This window comes from Ascaphus truei, chromosome 13 (genome assembly GCF_040206685.1).
Source record: "Ascaphus truei isolate aAscTru1 chromosome 13, aAscTru1.hap1, whole genome shotgun sequence".
NCBI classification, from domain to species: Eukaryota; Metazoa; Chordata; class Amphibia; order Anura; family Ascaphidae; genus Ascaphus; species Ascaphus truei.
This window is the reverse complement of record NC_134495.1, coordinates 689512-707932: the sequence shown is the minus strand read 5'-3', so window position 1 is coordinate 707932 and position 18421 is coordinate 689512. Positions and strand designations below refer to the sequence as shown.

Below are 18421 nucleotides of genomic sequence, written 5' to 3'. Positions count from 1 at the left end.
GCTCACCCTAGTGCCCAGTGCAGTGTTACCCTTACTACCAATGTAACCTGGACATTAAGAAAATTATGGCTTTTAACACCAAGAAAAAATGAAAAGGAAGTGGAAATTAGCAGGACGCGGCTCAGGGGGCTGGATAGGAACATTATATGATTTAAACCCCATTAATGCGTTGTAGGAAATTGTGGCTTTAATGATAGTTTAGGGGGTACAGCCAAGACGTCTAACCTGTATATTCTTCTGCACAATGGGGGGGAGGGGGGGATTTTTTTATCCAATCTCTGGTTGGTATCAGTGGTAAAAATGCCAATGCATTGGAGACCCGTCTTGACAGGAAGGGGTTAATAAGAACTTGAACACTTATTGTAGCTTCTCTTCACAGTGCAGTAACTGGAGCCAAAGGCCACGGAAGAAAGAACTTGTTTATCGTAGATAATAAGGCATTCCTGAGAGTTTGCGGGCCTGGCTTCCCCTTTACATGTATAAGTGCTTATGCAGCTAAAACGATTTTGCTGAGCGCATGCGCGTGACCTGTGAGAGGGTTTCATGTTGTGAAACCCTCTGGTTAATTGGTGAATGGGAACATGGTGAGGGACTTATATTTCTACAGAACTGAGCTGTAGGTGACAAGCTAACAAGGTTTGAATGTTGTTAAAAAAAAACATCCAGTCTGGTCCTTTATGGATTTGAAATCAAACGCTAACTTTTTTGTTGGAACTAACCATCCCATGAACTGTTAGTCTGTAGAAAACATTGTTAATCTCTATGGCAGTGTTTTTCAACAGGGGTTCCCCAGGCATCCCTAGAGGGTTGAAAAGGAATTTAAAGTGCGCAACAAAATAATTACTAGTGATGGTGACCGTAATATAAAAGCAGGTGAATACTGCATGTAACCCTTAAATGTAAACTAAATAGTTAAAACCACATAATACCACAATGTGATAATAAAAAATTATACATAACCGTGACGAGTGGTTAATTATAACTTCTGCTGCCGTAAATGAGGGGGTGGCTCAGCACCCCCCTAAACACTAAAGAAATGGAAACAAAAAAACAGCGAAAACGCAAATACCGGTAGTGAAGTAAATCAAAATATTATTGTATAAAAAGTAGGGATAAATATTCTGCGTACATCAAACAGCTAGATCATAAGCATTGAGTGTGCACAGCACACAAGTTACCACTCGACAAGTAGGGTTTCAGTAGTCAGGAACTGGTCTCTCTGGCAGGCATCTACGATGGTATCTGTGGGATTCCTCCTCAGTACAGGCAACCGGAGATGATGATATCGCCTCTGTAGAGACCCTCCCTTCGGTCAGATGGTGTTAAAAATGTCCAAAGTTCTTCCAATGGTATAAGCACGGCAGCGGTCCCCAGATTGAACAGTAAGGGGGACCCTAACCATACAGAGTGTGCTCTGAAACCGGCACAGCAAAAGCCGGGAGCGGTCACACACAGAGGTCTCTCTGGTTAGAAATGCCGTCCCTAGAGGGTTCCCTGCAATTTTCAGGTCATTTGAAAATCGTACCAAATACAGAAGTTACAATTCATCTGATCTCAGACGCGCTATTAGTGAGGGTTGGGGTTCCTCAGAATTTTACATATGGTTCCTTAACCAAAAAAAGGTTGGAAACTGATATTCTATGTGTAACGGATTTTCTGGCCTAGCCTGACCCACCCAATCTCACATTGGCCCCTGTGGTCTAACCAGTCCCCATTACAGTGTAGTGTTTGGTGGTGCACCTGTTGGCAACAGGACTCCTGAGTCTCCCGCATGATGTTGTGTGGGGATTGCCAACCCAGACAGGCAGCTGAGGTAGTGTGCATGAGTCCTACCTATATCCAGTGCAGCGCCTCCACCTCATCAGGATCCCAGCGTCCGCTTGTGGATGGTCCTGGTGAGGAACTCCTCTGTGGTGCACCCCTCTGTGTAATCACTCCACACTTACACACGAGGGTACGATTTAACAGGATCATCTTTATTGACTTGCGGCGGGCCAGCTGCCCCTCACAGTGGGTGTACTTAGCCTCTCATGTTCACCGCACTTCCCTTTGAAAGGTGTCCTTCCCCCAAATTGGTGGATTCCCTATCTCCCCTTAGGGAGATAGTCCCTGTCCCTGGTCACAGTCTTATAAGCTGTCTCCTCCCAAGCCTGCACTCAGACTTGATCCTTGCCTCATAACCTCTTACATAACCTTCCAACAGCTTAGCAACAACCAACTTTTGAGCAGTGCTATGCCTTATGCATCCTCTGGGGGCTGGCACAACTCTGACATCACTAATCATGGATTCAGAGCATGTGACCACTCCCATCCATACATAGGGCACCTCACCAGGGTGTGAGGGCAAACCTCCATAATTACTGCTGGCATGCCCATAACTTACCAGGCCTTACTGTCAGCAGGAGAGATGACTGTAGCCATTTTACAGCATGGTTACATATGTAACAGAAGAGATCTGTTGCCAACAATATTAAGTGTTCTTCATATCATGGCTAACAAAATAAAAAAGGGGGCGATGTTCTGGCACAGGCACCATTTTTGGCACAAAATTGGTGCACGGATATCTCATTTCAAATTGTGCATATGTACTAACCTCGAAAGTTTTCCATCGCCATCACCGGCAGAAATGTAATTTTTTCCTTTTTTTGGCGCACAGAAATGTACTGCCCTTGGCGGACAGATGTTAATGGTATGAACAGAAAAAATATACAGCTGAACCCTGTTATAGCGCGATGCTTGGGGTCCAAAGAATGGGACCGCGTTATATACGTTACGCATTAAAAAAAATTCGCCGAACATTGCACAGCTTAGGGGTTCAGAGGCAGCCGGAGGGGGAGAGCTGGGATTACTCTCCCAGCTGTCCCAGACCCGGTGGCACTGCGGCACCCCCACACAGGACTGGCCGGCATCTGCTTCAGCTGGCGGCTCTCTCCTCTCCCTGCTTCAGCTGGCGGCTCTCTCCTCTCCCTGCTTCAGCTGGCGGCTCTCTCCTCTCCCTGCTTCTGCCTTCAGCTTCCGGATGACGGGGAGAGAGGAAAATCAGAGCCAGCTCCCTTAAAGAGACAGAGTGTGTGTGTGTGTGTGTGTGTGTGTCTCTCTGTGTGTGTGTCTCTGTGTGTGTGTGTGTGTCTCTCTCTGTGTGTGTCTCTCTCTCTCTCTGTGTGTCTCTCTGTGTGTGTGTGTGTGTCTCTCTCTGTGTGTGTCTGTGTGTCTGTGTGTGTGTGTCTCTCTGTGTGTGTCTCTCTCTCTGTGTGTGTCTCTCTCTCTGTGTGTGTCTCTCTCTGTGTGTGTGTGTCTCTCTCTGTGTGTGTGTCTCTCTCTATGTGTATGTGGTCACATGACCCCGCGACGTCATTTGACGCCGGAGCCGAGGAGGATCGGGGGGGGGGGATGGGTGCAGGCAGCAAGCTACCTGGCACATGACAAGCCCTGGTCAACAGGAGAGGATAGAAAACAGCATGGTAGGGGCATGGTAGGAGATCTGCTGCATATTATTGGGAGCCACGCTCAAATCGCGTTATAAGAGGATTCGAGTTGTAACAGATCGCGCTATAATGGGGTTGAGCTGTATATGTTTGTGTGCCAAAAACAAGTAGAAAGTGCATCAAAATTAATTGCCAAGTTCAACGTGGCATAAACCCTAAAAAATGGTTAATCGTGTTAGCGCAGAATGATATATATATTTATATTATATTATATTCGGTATATAAATGTAGCATATGAGCAGCCAATTCGGTTTAGCAGAACACCTTCTAACTCCATCCTATGTTGTCGTCATGTTTCCAGCTGCAGATGATGGCTCCCCCTTGGCTAGTTTTGGTCGTTCTCGTGACTTTGTTTCTTAGCCCACAGGTCAAGTTATGCGGTGAGTGAAAATGATGTATTTTATGCCCATTTTTGTCCAACTTTAAGTGTTATATACACTGGCGACACACTTTATTCGAGCTCGGCTAGTCCCACGAATTCGGGTATACCCGGGTGTATTGAGGTTTGTGACTGTTTTCTGCCCGAGTGCATTGGGTTATTTTCCAGGCAGGGATTGAAGCATTTTATTCCCGCTGGCTGCAATACTGCACAGTATATATATATATATATACTGCATTACAATTCATGAATTTATGCCATCTGGTAGACACGCGAAGCATTGCAGCCTATTAAATCCTAATCATTATCATTTAACAGATCAGCCGCCCGTCAGCCAGGCATGAACCCAGGCTGGGAAGGCAAACGCAACGGGGCTTGTCAGAGGTGAGGAGCGGCGCATTCCAGGTATCTGCCAGGTACATACCGGGTATTTGCTCGAATAAAGTGTGTCGGTGCAGTATAATGTCCAAACATGGCAGAGAACAGCACGTATTTGCTGCGTATGTATGTGGTGTAGTATAGGGCCATATTTACTATATGGTGCTATTCCATTAGACACTTTCGAGCTCCAGAAAACATCTTATGACCTATATAGGGATAGAATAAGGCAGGTGCGCAAAGTGGGAGGCGCGACCCCAGGGGGGTGGGAGATTTTTTCTGGGGGAGGCGCGGGCCATTGCAGGGGCCCCGCGCTCTTCCCCAATGCATTAAAATTAAATGCCGGGGGATTGCGTGAGGCCTCTGCAACGCTATTACTTACCTTTACTCTGCCAGCGTCACTCGTGTCCATGACAACGGAGCATCAAATGATCTCGCGGGGTCATGTGATGTGGCGTCAAATGACGCTGCGGGTCACGTGACATCATTTGACACCGCATCAAGGTAAGGGAGGCGGCACTGCTGCAAAAGTTTGCTCTCCCCTGGACTAAGGTGTCTTCAGGTGCCAGAAGGTGTCTTATGTAATATCATTGCTTGGTAAATATGGCCCACAATATTATATATATCAAAATTGGCACTTCCTGCCGCTTGTTCTTACAGTGTTTGACCCCTTTCCGGGATCAGAAACATATTGTCAGTTACAGGACACCCCACTTTCCCAGATACTTAAAGTTTTCAGTTCCGGGGTCTCCTTTCCGTCGCAGGGAAACAACAATGGCTGCCAAAGTGCAGGTGACGTTGTGGCTTCCTATTGTATAACCGCCGATGCCATCTTTTAATACCCATAAAGGTAAAGGAGGAGTTCCCTCTGCTCGTTTTTTTTTTATATGGGTGGGAATCCGGGGCAGGAACATGCTATTTTTAGATCCAGAGACGCCCTGGTTTCCGAGATACATGCCTACAAAGGCACCACCACTACGGTCCTGTCCGGGGAAACAAAATGGTGGCTGAAATCTCCGCATGACACTGGCTAGTGGGGGAAGGGTTTGGAGAGGCGGGTTGTAGACTCATGCATTAATCGGCACATAAAACTGTAAGTATCTGAGGAACCGGGGACCCCAATAGCTATAGATAGCACAGTTCATTTCTGGGGTTTCCCTGGGTCCAATTTGGGGCGGAATTGATGCTTTACCCTTTGAATTCTCCACATCCTGGGGAGCTGGCACTCCTGGGGCCCCCCTTTATTGCATCTTTTTGCTAATTTTCTGGGGGAGATGGAGTGCTGCGCTCACGTGGAGCCATGAGTTAGCGGCGACTCCTTCTCTTCTGATCGTGTCATCAATGTCGTAGTGATCACGGCACTTACCACTTGTGTTTGACCTGAAAGATACTTCTTTCTGCAGTCCCTTTAATATTGGCCTTGATGCCCATGAAGCGTGAGATTTATGATCATAAATGTAAGACTTTTTTCAGCAGAGACTAAGGGCTTTATTTACTGAACGGTGCTATGCCACAAGACACCTTCTGCCTCGTTCGCTTGATTAGGCCACAAGTTGTGTTATGGAATTGTACAGCTAAGTAAATATAGTCACAAGTCTTTCTTGAAAAGTTAATTAACGATGATTGTTCTTGTTTATGAAGACCTCCCAGAGGGAAATACTCGACTGGTACAGTCCTTCAATCTGAAACTGTTGAGAACGACATTTGACGCTTCTGGTGAGCCCAACCCTAGTGTCTACGTTGGACTGCGTCTGTCTGAGGATCACAGCTTGGCGAGAGAGGCAGAATATCTCCAGAGACTAAAAACATCACTCCGGTCCATCACCAGCAGGTGAATTAAAGCTTCTTTTAGAACTCGATCCAATGCTTTTTAAGTTCTACGTACTGTAGGTTCAACATGACTTTTTAAGTACAATTCTTACTTGCTTTTCTTTGACTTGTCTCAGCCACTAGACCAATTCCAACTGTATGACCGTTCCGGTAAAATAAGCCAATGAGTTAATCAGGGAAATGCTTTCCCTTGAGTGTCCATTTGTAATATGATTGAAATGACAAATGTATTGGAAAAGGGGGAGCGTCTATCTGTAGATTGAAAGAACAGAGTTTGCCATTAATGTTTTAGTGGAAGGAAACACATTGGCCCATATCTACAAAACAGTGCTATTCCATAATACACCTTCGAGCACCGAAAGACACCATACATCTTATTCACGTGAATGGGACATAAGGGATCTACCACCGCTTAGTAATATGGCTCATTGTGTATAACTGCACATTATTCTGTAATGCATTTTTCCCAGGAATTAGTATCCCCCTTTTGCCTGTAATCTGTGATTGTTGGGCTGGAGTAGAAGCCCATCGCACAGTAACTGATACTGATCAGGTCTGTTTTATGTGACAGCTCAAAGTCCAGTTGCCAAGAAGAGCCCAGTACGGGCATTTTAGCTCTTCACCTGTTGGCACTAAAGGCTTCCTGCGAAGACTTGGGCACACCCGAGAGAAAGAAGTTATTCACACGCCTTAAATGCCAACTTCACGAAGACAAGAAACAAATAGGTAAATGTTCTTAGCATTCCCTCGTAATGGAGTTGGGGCGCCATGTTACCTTCAAACCAACCGGTCTGGGGTCTACACGACAAGCAGGTGTTGATGCCGTTGCTACTTATAGGTGTCACATTTGGTTAAAAAATAGCATCAATCACCCAGATGTAGCTTCTTAAACACGTCGACGGCTTTGGTTCATTTTGGTCCTGCTCCTTTATTTCTTCCTAACAATTTCCCCAGATGCAGGTAGTGCTTATACTTAAACCACCTTCATATTTGAACTGTGGCCCCTGTACAATAAGCGGTGTAGCCGTCTGCTGGGGAAGATTGAGTGCCATTCATTTGATGGAACTGATCTTCTCCAGTTTAGATAATGAATATAGTAGGGCGAGGCCTAGGGCTAGGTCCCCGGTGGTGACGGCGGCACGTGGTGTGTGTGTGCGGCGCGAACCAATCGCTCACCTCCATACTAGCAGGCCCGGTGTCTCCTTGTGTGTTCTTCCTCTTCGTGCTGAAGCAGAGGAATCTTATTAACGGTTTCATAAGTCATTTGTGACTGTTGATTTAGATCTTTGGATTTAATTTCCACGTAGTAATTTGAACATATGCACAGAGATGATTATTGCAGCTTGATGCAATCCATGTTCGATTCCCGGTGAGGGAAGGTTTTTTGCACTAATATATTTACCATCTTTTAATATTCCATTTGATATATAAATAATTAATTTAATTTGAATAGCAAAATCAATTATTTTTATTCCTACACATTCTCACTCTCCTTTTGTTTCCAACATTTTTATTAGGGGTCCGATAAGGTTACAGGCATATATATGTTACAGGTGTATATACAGGTTACAGGTGTATATATATAACACCTTAATACAAAAGTGTTGTGTTTTTTTTTTGGAAGTATATAGAATAGGAAAAGGCATCGCCTAGAAGGGCGAGACCTCGGGCTCGTGTAGTGGCCCAGTAAGACAGAGGTCCGAAAAAGACAGGGAAAGAAGAGAGAGGGGGGGGTGGGGAGGAAGAGTGTCGTCTCTGCCCCAGTTACTGCGAACCGTCGATTTGTATAAACAGCTGGGTTTTCCAGCTAGTTCTCAGTTGGACGGGATAGAAAGGGATTTATTAAAATTTTAAAGAAAGGGATTTATTTAGGGGATAGAACGATCGTCTCCTTTTCTGTTTTTATAATTTGGTGCAGTGCTTTGAACTGCTGGGCTGTGCTTTGTGCCTGTCGTCATTGCCGTGCGCACCCCTCCCATTTTGGTCACGCCCACCGCGCCTCCGATCGCTGCCTGCAGATCGCGGTTTTAAGCTGTGCACGTGCCACCAGGATGCCAGGCGTGCGTGCAGCAGCCTCCACTGGGAACTTAGGCTAAGAGATGCTTTTAGCATCAACTCAATGCCCCACATGGCTCCTTTCAGTTCCAATAATAGCATGAATTAGAGGAATTGGTTTGAATAATGTGCCTTCTTTGAAAGGGGTAATCCCGTATTGAGAGCACAAAAACTGAAATGAGATTAGGTAAAGATTGTTAAATTCCCCCAAAGAACTTGGTTACCATGGAGACATACATTTAAAAAAAAAAGGATTTAAAACATTCAATTTCTTAGGCCGCGATTATAGTGTGTGACATCACGTGAGCTGTTCAGCCAATGAGGGCGAACCAGGGAATGAAAGCTAAATAAAGCCCAGCCCATATATCAATAATGTGAATCACGTGCTGGTGATATAAAAATAAACCTTATATGAAGGTCCCAATATATGGGATTGGTAGGTGAAATACAGTGAACACTAGGTGCTGCCAGGTCACGCTCCCCATCAGAGTGCACGTAACGCTCGTGCGACAGGCGCGTGCGACTGCACTATAACTGCAGCCTTAAACATACCACTGTCATTACGTTACTGTGGCCCTAGGTCGGATTACCCCTTAGTAGTACCTTCTTGCACCAAAGTGTACTGATGGAAGTGACCTGATTTAAGGGTCTCCCAAATGTCTTATTTAGTTTATTTACCAAAATTAAACATTTGATGCAGTTTTAAAGTTAGTTTGTAAAAACGGTAAGCTGATACTTGGGAGGGGTGTGATTTCCTTTTGTCTGATGTCACCGTATGATTAAAAGACTTTGCACAGTTAGACCCCCCTCTTTGCCACTCCCCATATCTTTATTGTCTATTTAACAAAATAAAAATGTATTTTTTTTTCTGGTTACATTCCTCCTATCATATTTCCGTTTCTTACCAGTTACCGAAGGTGACCCGAAATCCAACTACTACCAGTACAGCTTGGGTATTCTGGCCTTGTGTATCAATGACAAGAAGGTGGATGTGCATGTGATCCAGAAACTCCTCAATGCTGAAGAACAAAATAAATTTGGCCACGGAGAAACAACCTCCATAGGTAAGAAAGATGAGGATGGGCGGGATAGAAAAATAATCCGAAAAGCCAAGGAATATGTAGCCAAAAGGGTCTGCTGAGTTCTTTATTCCTGTGGGGAAAGATAAGTGCTACCTATTTCTAGAGCAAGCAAATAGCCACTTGCCTAAAAGAGCTTTTGGAGGCCAGAGCTGTGATTAGAAGACATCCGCAACATGTGTGGAATTGTACAACGATGATCGTCTCAGGACAGGAAAGGTCTCGCAGGGCTGCGGTGGGATATGAAATCACTGACCTGAAACGTGAGGCAGATACCTGAATTGAGTATAGAGTAGTCTGGGTCACAGGCTAGGGTCGAGGCAGGCGGCAACGGAGAAAGGTCGGGATCACAGGCTGTGGTGACGGCAGACGACAGAGATGCAAGCTTGGGGTCCGCAACAGGGACCCCACAGAGCCCAGGAACAGAAAACCATGCTGAAGCCGGGGCTGGGAGTAAGTGCATACAGTTTCAGGCCCTGGAACAGGTGCAGCCAAACTGATGTGTGTTGGGTGATACCTTAAAGTGTAAGGGTAGGGTGACCATTTTAAATTTCACGCATGCGTGAACAGCCAGAAAGCACCAATACAAACCGGGACATTTTTTTTTTTTTAAAGTTGGGACCTGGGACAAAGTCCAAAAAACCGGGACGTCTGGTCACTCTATGTAAGGGGTCACTCTATGTAAGGGGTCACTCTATGTAAGGGGTCACTCTATGTAAGGGGTCACTCTATGTAAGGGGTCACTCTCTATGTAAGGGGTCACTCTATGTAAGGGGTGAAAACTGATGACAGATAAATTGTTTCCTTTTTTACATTTTGCTTCAAGTAGTAAATCCGTTAACCAAAAGCGGCAAATTCTGAGAAAAAAATAGAACATTTATTTTTTGGGAGATCAGAAAACAACGGATGCGAGAGAAAACGTACCGTTTTTGGTCTGACGGACCTGGCAGGCTGTAAAACAAAATGTATTTGGCACCCGGCACAGAGAGGGGATATACAGTTGTGTGAAAAAGAAAGTACACCCTCTTTGAATTCCAGGGTTTTACATATCAGGACATAATAACAATCCTCTGTTCCTTAGCAGGTCTTAAAATTAGGTAAATACAACCTCAGATGAACAACAACACATGACATATTACACTGTGTCATGATTTATTTAACAAAAATAAAGCTAAAATGGAGAAGCCATGTGTGAAAAACGAAGTACACACTTACTGCTTCCATAGGAATTAAGATGCTAAGTAGCAGACAGGTGCTGCTAATGAAATGCCCTTGATTAATTGATCATCAGCAAGTGTGCCATCTCTATAAAAGCTGAAGTTTTAGCAGTTTACTGGTCTGGAACATTCAGGTGTGTTGTGGCAGGACGGCCTGTAGCCGAGGTCAGGGAACAGTCCACACGTGTAGTTTCAGGATAAATGAAAACGTTCAGTGGCTTTATTTCTCCACAGCAACATAACATGCGGGTACACTGTCCCTTTAAGCAAATAAATCCTGCTCCACGTTGGGAGAAAACTGACTAACACAGCAGTCCTAGCTAGCAGGCTGGCTGGCTAAACCATACCCAAACCATAAGAGTCTTTTTAAGCAGTCATGCAAACAAATGAAAGAAATCTTACTTTGGCTGCAGTAAGTAGTGTGCTGTATCCTTCTGGCTAGCAGCACATCTATCCATGTGCTCTCACCTGAGACAGGCAGCTACTGCTGGTAACAAGATCCTTATCTACCTTGCTGGCTCTCAGGTGTCAGCTTACATCATGATTAGCTAGCTTCCACCTGAGTTAACCCTTATGAGTGCTGGATGAAGCACTCAGACATATGTTTCCCAGGCATAATTGATAGGGGTTGACTTCACCCTGTCACATGTGTGTTCACACAATGCCAAGGAGGAAAGACATCAGCAATGATCTTAGAGAAGCAATTGTTGCTGCCCATCAATCTGGGAAGGGTTTTAAGGCCATTTCCAAACAAGTTAAAGTCTATCATTCTACAGTGAGAAAGATAATTCAAAAGTGGAAAACATTCAAGACAGTTGCCAATCTTCCCAGGAATGGACGTCCCAGCAAATTCACCCCAAGGTCAGACCGTGCAATGCTCAGAGAAATTACAAAAACCCCAAGAGTTACATCTCAGACTCTACAGGCCTCAGTTAGCATGTTAAATGTTAAAGTTCATGTCAGCACAATTAGAAAAAGACTGAACAAGTATGGTTTGTTTGGAAGGGTTGCCAGGAGAAAACCTCTTCTCTCTAAAAAAAAAACAAAAAAAAAAAACATGTCAGCACGGCTTAGATTTGAAAAGTTGCATCTGAACAAACCACAAGACTTCTGGAACAATGTCCTTTGGACAGACAAGACCAAAGTGGAGATGTTTGGCAATAATGCACAGCGCCACGTTTGGCGAAAACCAAACACAGCATATCAGCACAAACACCTCATACTAACTATCAAGCACGGTGGTGGAGGGGTGATGATTTGAGCTTGTTTTGCAGCCACAGGACCTGGGAACCTTGCAGTCATTGAGTTGACCATGAACTCCTTTGTATACCAAAGTATTCTAAAGTCAAATGTGAGCCATCTGTCCGACAACTAAAGCTTGGCCGAAATTGGGTCATGCAACAGGATAATGATCCCAAGCACACCAGTAAATCTACAACAGAATGGCTGAAAAAGAATCAAGGTGTTGCAATGGCCCAGTCAAAGTCCAGACCTCAACCCAATTAAAATGCTGTGGCTGGACCTTGAGAGAGCTGTGTATAAACAAATGCCCACAAACCTCAATGAACTGAAGCAATGTTGTAAAGAAGAGTGGGCTAAAATTCCTCCACAACGACGTGAGACTGAGTCATCCAGAAAACGAGTACTTCAAGTTATTGCTGCTAAAGGTGGTTCTACAAGCTATTGAATCATAAGGTGTACTTAGTTTTTCACACATGGCTTCCCATTTTGGCTTTATTTTTATTAAATCATGACAGTGTAATATGTCATGTGTTGTTGTTCATCTGAGGTTGTAGTTACCTAATTTTTAGACCTGCTAAGGAACAGATGATTGTTATTATGTCCTGATATGTAAAACCATAGAATTCAACGAGGGTTTACTTTCTTTTTCACACCGCTGTATGATGCAGATGGATTGGTGTAGGGTGAAGCTAATTTAGCTTTTCTGTGGGTGCTGAAAAGGCAGTTTCTCAAGCAGTTCCCTTTTACCGGCCATCTCAATGTTAACAATTGAGCAGAGGATCATCATACTTGCTTAGCACTTTCATCAATTAATCAGCCCACTTGCTACCAAACATGCTCCTTCATGGCCATCAATGTTAAGAATACTGGATCAGTACCTTATTCTTAAAATTAGGTAACGTTACTCTGCTGGTGGTGATGGGAAGAAAACCTGTTTTAGGGAGTTGAGGCCTATTTCAGGGCAGGCTCTGAGAACTTTCACAAGCCATTTATTCTTATTATTGCTGTGACTCATGCAAATGTGATGCATACAAATGAATTGGGCATACTTTGAGGATCTTGGCTGTTAATACATGAAGACACACGCCCCACTTATAACGTGACCATAGTGATGTCAACATGTGGAGGTTAAGATTAAAGAAGTGGAGATTAAAAATTATGAGGTTGGTGTATCAACCCGACTATTAAAGCCAAGCAGCAATCTACTATTCTGTCCATTGCCTTGTGCATCAAATATCAGAAACTGTTGGTTTAATAATTTCTAAATAGAAGTCCCAAACAGGATGGGGCAAATAAATCCTTATACAGGTACACACTAAATCATAATCGCAGAATCAACATAGAGCAAAAATAAGTAGTATACTTTGTAAAGTGTGCTACTTATTTTGCTCTATCTGTGTTGATTACTCTGTTATCAGAGCATGTATTTTATGAGTACACCTATTTAAAAGCTATCTTTTAACTAATTAATGAACATTTCTACTATTCTGGTTTAGTGTGCACCTGTATATGGATTTCTTTGCCCCTTCCTGTCTGGGACGTCTTCATTTTACTATGTAATCCCAATCCTAGGTAGCACCTTTTTCTACTTCTGATACTCACGGATTACTACTTGGAGAGTGAGCTTCTCTTCTCTTTATTTTCTAGTCTCATTTAAAGCCAGTGTCACTTATACTCAGCATTAACACTCACATAATCATCAGTGTTGTGTCACTCATACTCAGCATTAACACGCACATAACCGTCAATGTTGTCATTCATTCTCAGTATTAACACACATAACCGTCAATGTTGTGTTACTCAATGAGCGATGGTTAACTCTAGTCCACTCATTTTGCTGGAAAAGAATAATTTATTTAAGTGTAACAGTGTTTCCCCCGCCCCCTGGGAGATTCTGCCATTACTGGTCGTGTGGTGCATGATACCGGTAACAGGAGGGCTGAGTTGTCCGCCGGTGGTAGTGGGGACACAGGATCAGGCTTCTGGGGTTCATACCCCACATATCTCCTTAGCAGTGCAGCGCCTCCATCTGCCGTAGGCTCCAGTAACTGAAGGTGATCTCGCACGGTAGAACTTATTACCTCTCCCCCAGTAAGGTCACGCACAAGGCAGGAGGTATATGCAAACAGGAACGGGTTTATTACTTTTTTGTAAAGTTATAGGAACAAGGCAGGCTTCTGCCCGATGTAGTACTCTCAGCTATTCCCCGGATGATGGTCCCTAGACCGTAACTACAGGCCAAGGGCACCGCAGCCGTCCTAGCTCTTCCCCGCCTCCCTAGCAGAGGCAGCGGTATGGTCCACACTCGCTCTCCCCCGTAGGGAAGAGGACTGGAGAAGGCCCAATCTCAGCCTTCCCACTGTGCGACCTGCCTTCCTCAGTGGGGGAAGTACAACCACTAAATTTGGGGCGGTCCTGCCTTTAAGTATTGCCAGGAGGAGGGCACCAGGTCTGGCTCATGATTGGTCTTGCCCAGGCCTGATGTCACCGCCTCCCGCTGTCACTCAAGTGTAGCTCCTCGGAGGGGGAAAACCCCATATTAACTACTGGCAACCTGATTGTACCAGGGCTTACTGCCAGCCCAAGGGCAGAATAGTAGCCAGCAGGTGACCTGGCTACATAAGCCATGAGGAACCAATGTTTTGGTTGTGCCCTAACCATCTGTACTATAATCTGCAGAAATGTTACTCAATGAAGTAAAAATTATTTAATTAAAATGTCTGGTTTTTGTACTGAGCCTCCAAATCGCATTCATTTGGGCCTTTGAAACTTGTCAGACAGTGAATGTATATTGCTGACCACACCTGTAAAATAATGTAACGGAAAAGAGAATAAATTTAAGTAATGTATTACCAAAGCTTTCTCATCACCTGTCTCTTACTGCTGGCAGACACAGAAGCCATGGCAGGCCTAGCATTGCTGTGCTTGAAGCGCTCCCGACTCTACCCAGAGGACCTGACAACACACACCAGCAAGGTCATCAGAAATGTGAAGGAGAAGATTGTGATGTCCCAAAGCCCAGAGGGAGCCTTGGGAAATATTTATAGCACTCCCCTCGCTGTCCAGGTACATCTAAAGCATTGGGAAAATGCGCACACACACAACAGTGTTCAATACAAAATAATGGCGCTTCTCTGATGGCGTCAACCAGAGCTGTGACTCCTGCACAGGAGAGAAGACAAACATTTGCAGCAGGACCATATGGTTCATGTACTCTCATTTCCCTACTTATGTAAAATCGTAGACTACCAATTCAGAGACTGTTGTTGCCACTTCGTTCTTGCTTCCCATCTCATTATGGTTCTCTTGTGTTTCTTTGAAGCATTCTTAAGGTTTTTTTTGTCTGTATTTGTTCAAACTCTTCTGCTTCAAGCCTGTTCTATGCATCTTCCGCTGGGAACCTGGAGACACCTATACTCCAAACACTGTGAACTATCAGTGCAGGGCTGCAATGTTTCAGTACACAAAGGACCTTTCTCTTTCTGGTAACATACTTGGCCACCTGCAGATCTGTGGCCCTTATCTTGGGGATTAAAGAAGAGGCCCTTATATAATCTTATAATTAAAGAGATTAAAAATGAGATATGGATGCTTCAGTTGGACTCTGCATTAGACCACTAACCCCTCTAAGGGGGAGTTCATGTCTACTCAGGGTCTTTTGACAAGGTGGAGGGGAGGACAACTACACCCCTTCCCTTAGCTCTCCCCGTTCCTATCCCCTCTCTCCCCCCTTCTTCTGTTCTTCTCTCTTCTCCCCCTCTCTCTCTCTGCCTATCCTTTACAGTACTAATATAAGGGGTTTGATCTAAGATCCTCCTAAAACTGTTAATTCTCCCGGACGGGATCTACATAGTAGAATCTAAATGCATAGGAGGTTACAAAATACTAGGGGCAGATCGCCTCTTCTCGATCAATCAACCTTGAGATGCTTCGGGTTGTTCACTTTTAAATGTATATGTTAATTAAGTTTACTGTCTATAAACAACCATGTGATGTGAATGTACCCCTGTCAGAAAATAATAAAAATGTTTGAAACAAAAAAAAATAAATAAAAGCAAGAGGGAAATGAACAGATTCATCCAGGACACTGCAGGGGTTAATTCTCAGGAATCTGCTGCTATTTAATTAGCCAGCAATATCTCAGACTGACTTTAAATAATTCTGTGGTTAAATAGCTAAGACTAGAAATGTTGCACACTTGCAGACTGTTTTCTAGCATGCTAATTTTATCGACTATTTAGATATGCTAAATGCCACTTTCGGAGATTCCTAGCAGCACGTTTTGATGCATCTAACTATGGATTTTCCCCATTGTGAATTAGACAAGTAAAATAATAAATCCGTGTTGTACAAAAAAAAAAAAAAAAAAAAAAAAAAATATATATTTTATATTTACATAAAAAAAAAAAAATATAAAAAATAAATAAATAAATATATATATATTTTATATTTACATAAAAAAAAAAAAAAAAAAAAAAAAAAAAAGAAGAGGCCCTAGTTTAAATGGGAATACCATTTTCTAGTAACCCAGGCAGCAAAGGGGTTAAATTAGGAGTCTGGCCTGGCGGAATTCCCACTTTCTTTCTAAGAGAGATGCACAGGTATTCATTGGTAAAGTCCTGGACCCCTGGAAATATTAAAACAGCTGCTGACAGCTCTATTGCTGATGAACAAGTTTATGAAGTCGCAATAAGTCTCATTGTTTATAAAGAAAGAAAATGATTTGGAAGCGCAGACAAATCGTTTTCTTTCTTTTTGTACCATTTCATCAGGGACTGGGGTTCCTTGTTTAGGAAGCTGCGCTACAAATTGGGTTTTGGTTTTCTTACACACTTATCAATTCAATTTTGCAAGACCCTTTATGCTCCGGATTGGTTCATGTCACATGTTTTGTTGTATATTCATTTAATATTTTTAGTCCCCTATTTACCTTTATTTGGCGCACTCCATTTCTTCCTTTTTTGCTTTTTAAGTCTCATTGTTTCCTTGATTGGCTGCTGCAGCAAACGGTGATTCATAAAACTGCGATGGTGTCGATTTGAGGCACGAGTGCGCGGAAACTCCCTTTATGAATTTAGTCATTATGGCAATTTAATGTACAACCTCCTTAATTGGTGAATTTCTATTAAACTAGGTGATTTCTGGTCTACTGATAAAAAGAAGCAGTTTTGCTCCAGGGGACTACCTGGTTTTAGTTAATTCAACAAAAGATTTAGGGGTGACGGATGCTTTCAACATGTTAAAGGAATGAGATTCAGGATAATTCACTCCTTTAATAAAAAAGCTGTGTAATACGGCAGCTATAAGCTTATAGGGGTCCATGTTGAAATGGACAAGAAGCAAAAAGTGACACTTAGTCATTACCCAGAATCCCTGGCTGCAGTGGAAACACTGTATGCGAAGAGATATTGGGGAAAGGTTAGGGTGCAGACCTGTGTGAGACATGTGAATGTGCTCACAACGTGGCATTTTTATTTGCTGTATACTGTACGGTGGAGGGTATTTGTCACTTTCTTTTACTCACTATAACTTGCCTTGTGTCTGAGCATAATTCCTGAAATATGTGGTAGTACTGGCAATGTTTGTGTCCAGTACGCACACAAGATAAATATTGGTTCTAAAAAGGTTTTTAAGGTTTTAATGCTTCTCCCTTGCCCTAGTTCCTCTATGCCTTGGGGACCTCGAATAACAAGCAAAAATGTTCTAAAGCAGTGGACGCTCTGCTGGAGGCTGTGAAACAGGGAAAGTTCTCTAACCCCATGATGATGTCCCAGTTAATGCCCGTTTTGCACCATAAATCGTATCTGGATGTTGCTAAAATAGATTGCTTCAACAACCAAGGTATGCAAATGAATAGGTTTAAAGTACCTACATTTAAATTAAATGTCCCATTTTAAAAAAATCCTTCCTCTGTCTTGCTAGAGAGGCCATTCTGGCAGCAAGAGGTGACACATTCACCCCTCAGATGCCCATTTAAAGTATATTTCGGTTATTTAGCAAAAGTATAATTATTTACATATAACTATAAATAGTCTTTTCATTTTGTTTAATCCGACCTTGCTCTCCTTTATTTCTTTGGCAGACAACCTGTTCCTAAGCCTCAGTCCTGGAGTCACCCCAGGAGAAGACTTCATTCATGTCCAGCTCAGTGTGGAGGGAACTCCTGGTCTTGTACAACACTTCACACAGGTCATTCAGGTTCCATCACGCTCTTCACTTCTGGACATCTTGAAAACGGCCCAAAATCAGAATTCACATTTCACGTGAGTCCATAACAAATCTTAGTAACGCAAACCAAGTGGGTCTGGAACCTATGGAAAAAGTTCTGCGTATGTCCAAAAATGTCCACTTCATGAATGCATCATATGAAGAATTCAGGTTGGTTTCTATTAATATCTTTGTTCCATAGTCATAACACCAACATCATATGGTGTTTCTCATCATCTTAAATGCAGATAATTAAAGGGACAGTACCATCTAGGACCAGCTTTTACTATTGGCAATGATGGTTTTAAGGGGTCACATCTGGGTGTTGTGATACCTTTTTTTTATTTCCCGTTTTTTTTATTTCACGTGACCCGTGGCATCATTTGATGTCACGTTCCCATGGCAACACGGCGTCAAATTACACCACAGGGTCATGTTGTGTGACGTCACATGACCCCGCGGCATCATTTGAAGCCGCATTGCCATGGGGACGCTTCCTGAGCTGGGTGAACTTCGGTAAGTAGTGGTTGCACTGTCCCCCACATTTGA

General features: G+C 43.4%; 1 protein-coding gene across 2 annotated transcripts in view; it reads left to right on the top strand.

Moving 5' to 3' along the window:
- The window catches only part of TCN2 (transcobalamin 2), a 33902-nt gene that overhangs the window by 14154 nt on the left and 1327 nt on the right, over window positions 1-18421 (top strand). For both annotated transcript variants that reach the window (XM_075568054.1, XM_075568053.1), the window contains 7 exons: window positions 3787-3865; window positions 5884-6073; window positions 6644-6798; window positions 9036-9191; window positions 14556-14731; window positions 17326-17506; window positions 17748-17928. In XM_075568054.1, coding sequence (XP_075424169.1) covers window positions 3793-3865; window positions 5884-6073; window positions 6644-6798; window positions 9036-9191; window positions 14556-14731; window positions 17326-17506; window positions 17748-17928 — 1112 coding nt within the window. In that variant the 5' untranslated portion in view covers window positions 3787-3792. The remainder of the gene's footprint in view (window positions 1-3786; window positions 3866-5883; window positions 6074-6643; window positions 6799-9035; window positions 9192-14555; window positions 14732-17325; window positions 17507-17747; window positions 17929-18421) is intronic.